Source organism: Protopterus annectens, chromosome 7.part0 (genome assembly GCF_019279795.1).
Source record: "Protopterus annectens isolate FY-2018-M chromosome 7.part0, PAN1.0, whole genome shotgun sequence".
Taxonomy (NCBI): domain Eukaryota; kingdom Metazoa; phylum Chordata; order Ceratodontiformes; family Protopteridae; genus Protopterus; species Protopterus annectens.
In genome coordinates, this window is record NC_056739.1 from 141,136,077 (window position 1) to 141,149,411 (window position 13,335).

At 43.6% G+C, this 13,335-nt stretch overlaps 1 protein-coding gene across 1 annotated transcript in view; it reads left to right on the forward strand.

Moving 5' to 3' along the window:
* The window catches only part of TEAD3 (TEA domain transcription factor 3), a gene marked incomplete at its 5' end in the record, with an annotated part of 391,612 nt that overhangs the window by 146,433 nt on the left and 231,844 nt on the right, over positions 1 to 13,335 (forward strand). The window contains 1 exon segment of the mRNA XM_044076584.1: positions 5,439 to 5,482. Coding sequence (XP_043932519.1) covers positions 5,439 to 5,482 — 44 coding nt within the window.

The following is a 13,335-nucleotide window of genomic DNA, read 5'->3' on the forward strand; positions in this document are numbered from 1 at the left end:
ACACCTAGAACAGAACCTTGGGGAACACCTGTTTTCAGTGAGAAAACAGTAACACACCTAGAACAGAACCTTGGGGAACACCTGTTTTCAGTGTGAAAACAGTAACACACCTAGAACAGAACCTTGGGGAACATCTGTTTTCAGTATGAAAACAGTAACACACCTAGAACAGAACCTTGGGGAACACCTGTTTTCAGTGTGAAAACAGTAACACACCTAGAACAGAACCTTGGGGAACACCTGTTTTCAGTGTGAAAACAGTAACACACCTAGAACAGAACCTTGGGGAACACCTGTTTTTAGTGTGAAAACAGTAACACACCTAGAACAGAACCTTGGGAAACACCTGTTTTCAGTGTGAAAACAGTAACACACCTAGAACAGAACCTTGGGGAACACCTGTTTTCAATGACAAAACAGTAACACACCTGGAACAGAACCTTGGGGAACACCTGTTTTCAGTGAGAAAACAGTAACACACCTGGAACAGAACCTTGGGGAACACCTGTTTTCAGTGATAAAACAGTAACACACCTGGAACAGAACCTTGGGGAACACCTGTTTTCAGTGAGAAAACAGTAACACACCTGGAACAGAACCTTGGGGAACACCTGTTTTCAGTGTGAAAACAGTAACACACCTGGAACAGAACCTTGGGGAACACCTGTTTTCAGTGTGAAAACAGTAACACACCTGGAACAGAACCTTGGGGAACACCTGTTTTCAGTGTGAAAACAGTAACACACCTGGAACAGAACCTTGGGGAACACCTGTTTTCAGTGTGAAAACAGTAACACACCTAGAACAGAACCTTGGGGAACACCTGTTTTCAGTGTGAAAACAGTAACACACCTAGAACAGAACCTTGGGGAACACCTGTTTTCAGTGTGAAAACAGTAACACACCTAGAACAGAACCTTGGGAACACCTGTTTTCAGTGTGAAAACAGTAACACACCTAGAACAGAACCTTGGGGAACACGTGTTTTCAGTGTGAAAACAGTAACACACCTAGAACAGAACCTTGGGGAACACGTGTTTTCATTGTGAAAACAGTAACACACCTAGAACAGAACCTTGGGGAACACGTGTTTTCAGTGAGAAAACAGTAACACACCTAGAACAGAACCTTGGGGAACACCTGTTTTCAGTGAGAAAACAGTAACACACCTAGAACAGAACCTTGGGGAACACCTGTTTTCAGTGTGAAAACAGTAACACACCTAGAACAGAACCTTGGGGAACACCTGTTTTCAGTGTGAAAACAGTAACACACCTAGAACAGAACCTTGGGGAACACCTGTTTTCAGTGTGAAAACAGTAACACACCTAGAACAGAACCTTGGGGAACACCTGTTTTCAGTGTTCCACTGTGGATATCTATTTGGAATAAACTTGAAAGGGCCTGCTGTCAAGCTAGCTATAGAACCAGGCAAAGACATTTTTCCCAAGTTTTATTGTTGGAGCTTAGCAAGCGGAATTTTGTGTTCCAATTAGTTTGCTATAGTTAATATAATTTGCTGAGATTATAGCTGTGGTTGTGCTAAAACCATTTCTGAAGCAATTATGTCTATCGAATAGAAACCCATGGATATTCAAGTGTTTAAGCAGGTATTTATAAAGAACTTATCAAAAACATTTGTAAGAGGATAAAGAGTGAAGCTGGGTCAGTAGCTTACCTCTCAAACTCTTAGCTCAAGAAATCTGAACAAAGCCTGACAAAATGGGGGGGGGGGGGTCAAAGGCCCAAAAATAGGGACACATTTTAAATATTGCTCTTACAAACTTAGAAAGTTGCTAGAATAACAGGATTTGTAGTAACATGCATTTTCTGAAGGATATGAAGTCTGAAACTCAAATATATGTCATTATTTAGTGACTTTAATCCTTAAGTCATCTGAGTGATTTGTCAAAAAAAACACAATTTTATGAAGAACAGGCCAAAATCATGAGATAAAAATCTGGACATTCTACGAAAATCTGTACAGTTAAGAGGTATGGCTAGTCTTTGTGTTCTGGGCTGGGATACCTTTCAAAGAGGACAAAGACTGAAGCTTGGTCAGTAGTCTGTGTTCTGGGCTGAGATACCTTTGTAAGAGGACAGAGAGTGAAGCTAGGTCAGTAGTCTTTGTGTTCTGGGCTGGGGTACCTTTGCAAAAGGACAAAGAGTGAAGCTTGGTCAATAGTTTTTGTGTTCTGGGCTGGGATATCCTTCAAAAAGGTATAATGATGGCATGTTTCAGGGCTGGTGGAACAAGTCATGTGGTAAGTGTGAGGCCATACGTATAAAGAGTGGAGCACAGTGTAGGCAGAAGTGGAGCTTGAGGGTGTTCTGATGGGCTTAATCATGAACACGCTTATGTAGTTGGTGCATTGCATCATGGCATACATTGGCTGGACAAGTAGATGTCCTTGCATGTGAAGTTTTGCTAAAAATGCCCTATTCCTTTTGGTAGAGTAGTAGTACCCAATCAAAGAGTGCATCTGTTATATCCTTCTGAATCTCTTGTACTGTAAAATATTACAGACACAGTCCTGTGGTGATTGTATTACATTGTTTGCAATGTTTTACACAATGTGATTCTTAAAGTGCTGCTTTCCTATTCTACTCCTTACATATACTGCACTGTTTATAATATACTATGTTACACTTTTGCCTTTATGTAGCACAGTGTTGTAAATACAGTGTCAGTTTATTGCCCTCTTGGTAAATTATTGTTCTTACAGTGATAGTGTTTACATTACCACTTTTGATTTTCCTGTAGTTTAGTTTTGTTACTGCAATGCCTTACTTTTCTTTTATTCTGTATTAGACTGTAATAATTTTATTTGATGTGTGTTGGTGCTCTAACCTTTGTTAAAATGATTGTATTTGGACAGCATCCTGAAGTGTAATGTAAGCATTCTGTTCCTGTTGTGCCGCACTTTTAAAGTGCTGTAATTGTATGTGATTCACAATGGTTCTAACATGCTGTGCTTTAGTGTTAATACCCTGGATATGATTCATATCACAATTTGTCATACTATATAGTGTATCTCTATGGTTGTACAGGCCCTTTTTTTTAATTTAGCTTCCCTCTTTTATTGTTTACAGCTGTTTCTCCCAGACCAGGTTTGTTGCATCCTTAGGCATTAGGCCAAGGCGTCTGTCCTTCCCTATGTAGAGACTTGCTGACTAAGGGACAGTAGTAATGTCAGTAGAGAGGAAAGTGACCGTAGCAAACCTTGTGTGGTATCTCTGAGGAAGGACACTGCAGAGGTCCACATCCACCTGAAGCAGCAGGCAGGCTGAGCACTAACACCAGGATCTGCTTGGTGTCCCAGATGTAACCCAAGAGGAGCCACTGTCACTGGCCACCACTCTGGTTACCCTAGGTCAAATCTGAACTCAGGCTGGGAGACAGAGATCCTGCTGTTGTGGGTTGGTCCACTGACAGTGTGTTCACTGACACTGCCAATGTGCTAGGACCATCTTGTGGACCTGGCAAAAGAACCAAGTTGAAGAAATATCTGCCTTTTCTGTGGTGGAGCCCTGTTGGTGTGGTACCCTTGAACCTCTGGCATCAACAAAACAATGAGATAGATGAGCTGATGGCCATAGGGTAGTTGGATCTAATGGCAATGTATATATCTCACTGCAGTGCCCTGCTTGCTGAAATGCACCATGCCATCCCACTTTCTTTCCCTGAGGTAAGGCAAAATAGTAAGATTATAGATTGCTGTCTGTGCATTGATTGCGGAGTGCCGTAAAGCTGTACTTACGTTGGTAAACTGATAGTTTCATACTCTATGCATTGTGTGACAGAACACTGTTCTTGTGGTAAACTGATGCTGTCGTACTGTATGCATTTTGTGACAGAACACTGTTCTTGTGGTAAACTGATGCTGTCGTACTGTATGCATTGTGTGACAGAACACTGTTCTTGTACTGGTAAACTGTTACTGTTGTACTGTATGCATTGTGTGACAGAACACTGTTCTTGTAGTGGTAAACTGATGCTGTCATACTGTATGCATTATGTGACAGAACACTGTTCTTGTAGTGGTAAACTGGTACTGTTGTACTGTATGCATTGTGTGACAGAACATTGTTCTTGTAGTGGTAAACTGGTACTGTTGTACTGCATGCATTGTGTGACAGAACACTGTTCTTGTGGTAAACTGATGCTGTCGTACTGTATGCATTGTGTGACAGAACACTGTTCTTGTAGTGGTAAACTGTTACTGTTGTACTGTATGCATTGTGTGACAGAACACAGTTCTTTTAGTGGTAAACTGATGCTGTCGTACTGTATGCATTGTGTGACAGAACACTGTTCTTGTAGTGGTAAACTGGTACTGTTGTACTGCATGCATTGTGTGACAGAATACTGTTCTTGTGGTAAACTGATGCTGTCATACTGTACTGTTCTTGTAGTGGTAAACTGGTACTGTTGTACCTTATGCATTGTGTGACAGAACACTGTTCTTGTAGTTGTAAACTGATGCTGTCGTACTGTATGCATTGTGTGACAGAACACTGTTCTTATATTGGTAAACTGTTGTACTGTATGCTTTGTGGGACAGAACACTGTTCTTTCGTCATGTGGTGTATTATTCACACTGTATTGCCAGTTAGCACTACCTTGTATTGTTTGTGTTGTAATATTGTACTCTGCTGTTTGCATTGTTTTGCTCATGAATGAACGTAATGCCTGACTCCTTGTGCCTTTCCTTGCTGACTTTCTCTACATGTAAGATGAGCAACAGTTTGGTGTTGTTACGAGTGCTAACCTGTAGAGGATACAGGGATGGTAATTGGCACCTGGTGCTGATACAGCTGTAGATAACATTGCATAACAACAGCGTCTTGATTTGTGCATAATAAGAGCCTCTTGATTTGAAGTAGTTTTCTTGAGTGGTGAGCAGCAGACCAATTTAGTACTTAGTTGTCCGTGGCAGCTGTGGATTCTTGCTCTCCCTTTTTCCCCATAGAACATTACAAGGAGGGGGAATATCCTTTATTACATTGTGTGTTGTGATGGAATTCTCTACTTTGCAAGAGAGCTAATGTTTGGAAACCGTCACTGAGTATGCTAAGTGTCCCACCTGCAGTTTATAGGTAACAGGCTCATGGGAAGGTGCCGATGACTCCAGAATGGGCTCAGTCCGACCCGGAAAAGAGTTGAAACTGTGATCTGTGGTAGCTAGTTGTGGGGCTTGTAAGTACCTAAAATGAGCTGTATTCAAGTGCTGGTGCAGATGCGTAGGAAAGTGGGATCCCACTGTTACCCACAGTCTGCATGTCACAGCGGGAAAGTCACATGACTAGCATGTTTCCTAGCTTACCATTTTTAAATGAGAGGCTGCCTGTTTGAAAGATTGTCTTAGAAAGTTTGATTTTTTTGTGTTCACTTGTAATGTGACAGATAAACTGATTTTGCCTTTTTGTATTTGCAGTTTTGGACAGCTCCTCTCCCAGGACAACCTGGACCTTCTGAGGAGTAAGTATCTATGCTTTGACCTACCCTCTGTTGATAGGTGATTTTTGTGTTCCAAGGCTTGTGTGTCCAGCAGTCTCTCTCTTCTCCTTCAGTTCAGCTACATTAGATTAGAAGCCATCTTAGCCATCCAGTCCAACCAGCATGACTCCCGAAGATGCAGGTCTGATCATTGACTTAAGGCTTTGTCCAGAAGGATGTACAGCCCATGGTGCAATGTCACTGGCCTGCCTGATGGAAGAGTTGTTCTTTTGTTGAGTTCAGTTTGAACATAACCAGTTACAACATGCTTGACTTTGTCTTAATGCCTTCTTTCGAATCTGCATAGGTTCCTTTGTCCACTGGTGTCTTGGGCAGCTGTGCCACACCCAGCTGTCTGCCTACCTCCCAGCAAAGAAGAGATGACTGTAGAATACTGTTTCCTTCCATTTTAGCCCAGTCTTTGGCTTCATACATCTTCTTTGAGTCACCTCTGTCTCAGGTGGAAGTTCAAGCTCAAGAGATCAAAAGAATGAATGAATGAATTGACTTTTTACACACACACACACACACACACACACACACACACACACACACACACACACACACACACACACACACACACACACACACACACACACATCACCTTCACTACTAGCCATCCTGTTCTCTGACTGTATGCTATCTTCTAAGTTTTCAGAGAGAAATGGTGCTTTGTAATTAAATTGTAAACATAGGTTATTAGCAGTGAAAGAAGCTGTCTAGCTTGTCCCACCGTTTGTTGCCCCCCCCCCCCATTGTATTTGAACCCTCTTGTCTGCCTCCTTGCTGCTGTACACCATAACATGCATGGAGGATGAAATTCTGCAGATCAGTCACATTTTCTGAAAAAGTTTTTCTCAGCTCAGTCCTAAATCTGGTTCTTTCTGTAAGACAGTTTTGGCCCCTGTCCTTCCTCTTACAGTCTACGTTCCCCCTTTCTTGATTCTTTGAAACCAGTTTATATCCACACTCTTCCATTTTTTCAGACTAGTTCCATTTAATGATTACCATTTGTTCATGTTCTATATTTTTCCCACCCCTCTAGACATTATTTTAACATTCTCCACCCCAGAAGTGTAACGAGCTATTTTGGCACTTGCAGCTGTTCTCCAGTCTGCACCCCCAGGCTAAAAAGTTCTTCCAACTTGATGAGGAAAAAAAAAGCTCTTGTATCTATTTAAAGTGCTGCAAACTGCTTGTCTTTTCAGGCTTGTTAGTTGTTGCTGAAGCACCTACCAAGGGGAGAAAACGCTGAGAGAAGAAAAGGAGCCACTTTTGTGATTTTAAGTATTTTCTTCAGATTTTTTTGTTAAGATGTTCTTCATTCCACATTGCTGCAGTCCTAACTATTGGGTAGTCCGCTGTCCAGTCGGCCCGAATACCAAAGTATATGGCTGACGTCAGTCAAGGCGCATTAGACTGACGTCAGTACGTCAGGGTACTAATGCGCATGACCGACGTCATATCCTCAGTCTTTTTTGCCGCATGGTCCGATGCAGAAGCAGTTTTGCGAGTGCAGGTTGGCGTTCTGAAAGTTTCTGAAGTCAGAGTTTCAGACCGAATCAAAGTTGGCTAAGTACCCGTTGGGAATATTTTGGTTTTTCTTGCCTCAGTATTTAACCGGATGTCAGAAAAAGTGAATAACTGTATTTCTTGTGGGAAACAGATACCTCATAGGGATTACCATACTTTGTGTATACCTTGTTTAGGGCCTGAGCACGCGTTGTTGGATGCCGCTCTTGTGCTAGATTTAACAAACGCACTATTAAGAGAAGGTTAGACTGTGCCAGGTTAGTTTTGGGAAGCGTTGTAATTATAAAATGCCGCCGGATGCTCCGGCCCGCTTCGCCAAAAGCGCAAGGATAAAGCAGCAAAGCCTAGAGTGGAGGAACCGACAGTCCCGGACGCCGGTTCTTTAGAAGGCTCAGTGGAGCCGGAGGTTTTGCCAGGAGTTTCTTTGGAGTCTCAGGGAGAGACTTTACTGTTACAGGATGTGTCCTCTCAGGAAGTAGGCCAGGCTGAAGGGGCTTCTCAGGTGGCTGTTCTTCCCTCTCTTCCTAAGGTGGTTAGGGCCTCCCCTTCTGTTTCCAAGGCTTCCTTAAGAGGCAGGCCTAGTTTAGCTTCAGTGGGGGTTTCTCCGAGTGTTTCAGGGTCTTTGCCTAAGAAGCATATGCTAAAAATGGCAGAGGATTTGATTACTATGATTAGAGGTTCTATGCCCCCTCCTGATAAGAGGCCTAGGGTGGAACCTGAGTTTGAGAGTTTTGAGCAATGTTCGGAGGCTTCTGAGTCTTCGGCTGAAGACTTGCAGGAGTATCCTCCTTATTCTGATTCTGATGAGGATTTTAGGCAGTCTCAGCAGTTGTTTGTTTCTTTTGCTTTGAGTTCACAGGGCAAGCCTGTGTCAAAACAAACTATTTCTAGGTAGATTGGATTTTGCATTGCATTTTGTTATTCCCATCATGGCAAGGAGATTCCAGCTGGGATTAGGCCTCATTCCACTAGGGCTACTGCCACTTCAACTGCATTTCTAAGGGGGGTGGCAACTAAGGATATTTTGGAGGCAGCTACTTGGAGTTCAGTGCATACTTTCTCTAAGCATTATCACCTTCCTCTCTACTCTAAGTCTAGGGCTGGTTTTGCCACAGCTATTTTGCAAGGCATGTTGTCAGCTCCTATTTCCTTATGATTTGCCAGCCTCCCTTACCTCTGCTTTGGGATTCTACCCAATAGTTAGGACTGCAGCAATGTGGAATGAAGAACATAGTACAGTTTTGTACCTACCATAAATGTAGATGTTCGAGGATCCACATTGCTGCAGTCCAATTTACCCTCCCTCCTTCCCCTCTGTGTTTAGGGGTGGTTGTGTAGGTGAGGTTATATTCTGGTACTTTTGTATATATTGTACATATTTTTGGTGCAGGTATGTTTGCAGTTTTTGGTATTGGCCTTGTCTTTTTAGGGTCTTCTGACATCTGGGGCAAGAAAAGACTGAGGATATGACGTCGGTCATGCGCATTAGTACCCTGACGTACTGACGTCAGTCTAATGCGCCTTGACCGACGTCAGCCATATACTTTGGTATTCGGGCCGACTGGACAGCGGACTACCCAATAGTTAGGACTGCAGCAATGTGGATCCTCGAACATCTACATTTATGGTAGGTACAAAACTGTACTTTTTACTGCTTTGATGCCTACTTTTTGGCATTTTCCGGCTTGCTAAAGTTTATATCTGTAACAGTAACAGTACTTGGAACACATCTAGAGCCTGTTTACTGCATTTCCTGTGTTGCACTTAATTTAAAATTGTTTTTTTCTCTAAAAACTGCATTTTACCTGATTTTGGCCTAGCACTCAAGTGTGGGGTCATTTATTGCACTGTTGTGAATATTTTGTTGCTTGTGTATCTCTACTACCTTTAAACTACAACAAAAAAGAAAAAAAAAAATCTTGCTTTTTTCCCACTTTCTGAAAGTTAAGAAAGTTCAGTTACAGATTTGCTGTTCTGAACTGTTTGGAAGTTTCTAGAAGGCTAGTCCTTGCTTGGGCTAAAGGGAAGTCTCTGTGTTCACCAGTGGGAGTGGTTAACACTGAACAGCCTGTATGTCCCTGTAGGAGTGGTTACTACCTAGAAGCTGTAGTTTTATTGGCCATTTTGGGTCAATTCTAAACTCCTTGATCTCTCTCTTAAAACCCTACAACTCTCTTTTTGCGCGGTTTTGCGCACCGAGCAGCGTCGGGCAGCGCCGCCTAAACAGGTTTAAACTATTCCAGGTTCCACAAAGTCTGCTCTTCACTTTTTCCCTTAGAACTGTTCAAAAATCACTCTATTCTCTTTCTAAAGCCCTGCACTTGCTCAGCTCTTATAAGGAAACACTAAGTAACTAAAGCACTACACCCTCCTTGACTTCTCATAAGTATTAAGCTCCCGATTGGTCCTTCCTGATCAAGTGAAAAATCAGTTCCCTTCCCTAATCTGATCAGTAAAAAAAACAGTTCCCTATACTAATCTGGTATGTCCAAGGGTCAGTTTCAGGGTTACTCTCCAGTCCAGCTGGTGAATCTGGGAATTTTGAGGCAATGTTACAATTGCCTTATGTACACAGACAACCCTCTCCTCCTTCCAACAAACTCTAATACATGTGAGAGATGCAGTTACACAGCAAAACTGGAGGCAGAGCTCTCTCAACCCAAGACTGGCACAGTTGGTCAGGAGGAAAAGGTAACCACCTGCACCACAAATCCAGTCTCACACAGACCCATTGCATCTGCATACCCAACACATAAACACACAAAAACATACTCGGAGGCTCTAAATAAAAATCTGCCTAAACAGCAAAGACCTCCTAAGTAGATATCCAAGCAACAGCCACCCCTCAACAATACCCACGAATCAGATATCTCACAAAATCAGTGTGCCTCACAGTCACAGCCCTTAAGGCCAAACAACACACCAAATGCACTTGTTATAGGGGACTCTGTTGTCTGGCACACTGACGTCCCGCTCACCAGACTGAACAAGGAAAAGGTCACTGTAAGCTGCCTGTCGGGTGCCAGGATCCGCCACATAACGCAAGCACTCAGGTCACTCCAAAGCAAGTACAAGTATGATTCCGTTATTGTCCATGCTGGTGTGAATGACCTGAGACGTACCTCCCTGGACTACATGGAAAGAGACATAGAGGAGCTCTCTGATCATGTAGCCCAGGCTGGTATAACCCTGACCTTGAGTAGCATCTTGCCCTCACCAAGAATGATGCCACAGTATAAAGACAAAATGATCAGTTTCAACAATTGGCTAAAGTATTGGTGTCATTCAAAGGGGATCCAGTGTCTGTCAGCCTGGGATGACATGGTCGACAAGCCACGTTGCTTCGCTAGGGACGGCTTGCACCTGTCACCCTTAGGCTTTCGTATACTGGCCAAAGCTCTTGCCACCCCCATAGTGCCTTTTTTAGGCAAGGCTCAAAGGACAAACCCACCTCCATAGACAACCCAAGGATAAAAAAACTAAAGGTAATGCTACTCAATGCCAGAAGTCTAAACCTCAAGATGCACTCACTCGAGGCTCTCCTCAGTATGGAGAAAATCCATGTCTGTGCAGTAACAGAAACCTAGTTCAAGGCTCCTGAGAGCACCCCAGCACTACCAGGTTATAACTCATACCATGCGTTTCGGCCCTAAAACTCGGACCGAAGCACAAAAGGAGGGGGAGTATCTATATTCATCAAAGATACCTACACCTCCAGGTTAGTGGCACTGCACAAAGCATCAGAAACCATCCATGTGCAACTAACAGCAGGCAAAACTGCCTTTCAGTTTGTAGCCTGCTACAGAACACCCTCCGTATTACAGGAACCCTACTTGGCATTCCTGAGAAAACTGGAGAATGTGAAGGTCTCTCCAAACACTATGTTATTGGGTGACTTCAACTACCCAAACATTGACTGGGAAAACTACTCAAGCCCAAACACCCTCGCCCAACGGTTCCTTGAATTTATGAACTCTAACGCGATGGAACAACTGGTCACCACTCCCACAAGAGGGAACAACATATTGGACCTGGTCATCACCAACATGGGGACTCTATGTTCCACACCAGAGGTAAACCCCTCATTGGTAAGATCAGACCATAAACAAATTTCCCTGGACATCCATATCCCCTCCCCACCCCCAGCCAAGGAAATCACTATAAAGAATTTCTCAAAAGCCAACTTTGCACTTCTCAAGATTGAGGTGGAATCCTTCAAAGCCCCCGAGCCAGAAGATAATACAGCCCAATCCGCAGAATCCTTTACAAATGCATCCTATGAGCACCTGCGGGAATGCATGGATTGTGCTATCCCAAATAAAACCAAGACTCACTCCTCCAAAAACAGGAGACCTGTCTGGTGGACCCTGGCCATAAATAAGCTATACATGACAGAGCAAAATCCCAGAAAGGGAAGGCATCTCTGATCAGTATTAGCAAGAAACTTCGATCCCTCATAAAATCATCAAAGGCCAGTTTCGAAAGAAAAATTGCCCTAGACACTAAAGATAATCACAAGGCCTTCTTTAGTTATGTCAGGAATATGGGTGGAAACTCCCAGATATGCTCTGAATTGTTGCATAACGGTACAAAATATACCAAACCTACAGACACAGCCAACATCCTGGCAGACAGATTCAGTGCAAACTTCTCCCCCCCTTCCCCCCAAAGGAGCAAATGCCTATCCCAACTGAATGTAACCTCCCTAACATCACAGATGCACAGGTGAAAGCTGCCCTCTCCAAAGCACAAAGCACAGCATCTATGGGACCGGACGGTGTCCCAGGCTGTGTCTTACACGAGCTCCAAGAAGAACTGAACCCTCACATTAAGTCACTGTTCATACTTAGCCTTACTACAGGATATGTACCCAAAGAATGGCATACAGCTACAGTGATCCCACTCCACAAAGGTGGTGCCACAACGGACCCTGAGAACTATCGCCCCATAAGCATGACTAGTCTGGTCTGTAAAGCTATGGAGCATGTTATCATGGAACTCATAAACAAAGACATTGGGAGCCTCCAGACACTGGACCCTACCCAATTCGGCTTTGTTAAGGGCAGATCTTGCCTCTTAAACCTAGTTGATTTCTTTGAAACAGTTACCAAAGCCATAGATGAGGGTAAGGTAGTCCACACAGCCTACCTGGACCTCGCAAAAGCCTTCGACACAATACCCCACTCGTGCATCATAAATAAGCTTACCAGCTTAAATATCAACCCCTATATCCCAAGATGGGTTGCAGACTGGCTCAGGGATAGAACCCACATGGTCAGAATCACAGGTGCCATGTCCAAATCCAAACCAGTTACAAGTGGCATCCCACAGGGCTCAGTTCTGGGACCTCTCTTGTTCGGTATATACTTCTCTGAGGTTCAGGCTAACACAGGGGGATTATGGCTGACAAAGTTCGCAGATGACTGCAAAATGGGGGCCATAATCGAGACTCCAGCTGACACAAGCATCCTCCAAAAGGGTCTCACAGAGACGGATGCTTGGTGCCAGAGCCACGGCCTCAAGCTAAATGCTAAAAAGTGCATAGTCATCCCCTTTGAGAAAAACAAGGTGCCCACAAATTACCACATAGATGGTAATCCATTAAGTACGGAAGAAGTAATTAGAGATTTGGGAATCAACGTAGATAGTAATCTCTCCTTTGATAATCACTTTGCCAAAGTGGTTAGAAAGACCTTCTATATAGCCCACCTTATCATGAAAGGGTTCGCATCTAGATCGAGAGGTCATTGTGCCCCTCTACTCATCAGGCCCATAATTGAATACAATGCCCCTTTTGGGATGTACCTTACCCGACACCTGCAGCAACTGGAGAGACCCCAAAAGTACCTCACCAAGAGGATCATGGGCTACAAACAGATGTCCTATGCAGCTCAACTAAAGAAATTCCAGCTCTACTCAGTTGCTTACCGCCTACTCAGAGGCGATCTATGCCTGACGTACAAAGCCATGTCAAGCCCACAATTAATGGACATGCTCCACCTCAAAAAATCCAAGTCCCTTAGAACTACACGCTCCAGGGACTTAACCCTCAGCACAAAAATAAATAGAACATGCTGGAGGGACAGATTCATTTCCCAGAGGCTCCCCTCACTCTGGAATAGAATCCCAATTCATGTTAGATATAGCCCCTTGCTGACCCTCTTCAAGCGAAATCTGGACGCGTGGATGGGAAATCGCAAATTCACCCCTGGGATCTCTTCTGTGTCCCTGCTAGACAGAGGCACAGTAAACTAATTTTAAAGGGTACCTTCTGTGACCTACTTTACAGAGGCACAGTAGGC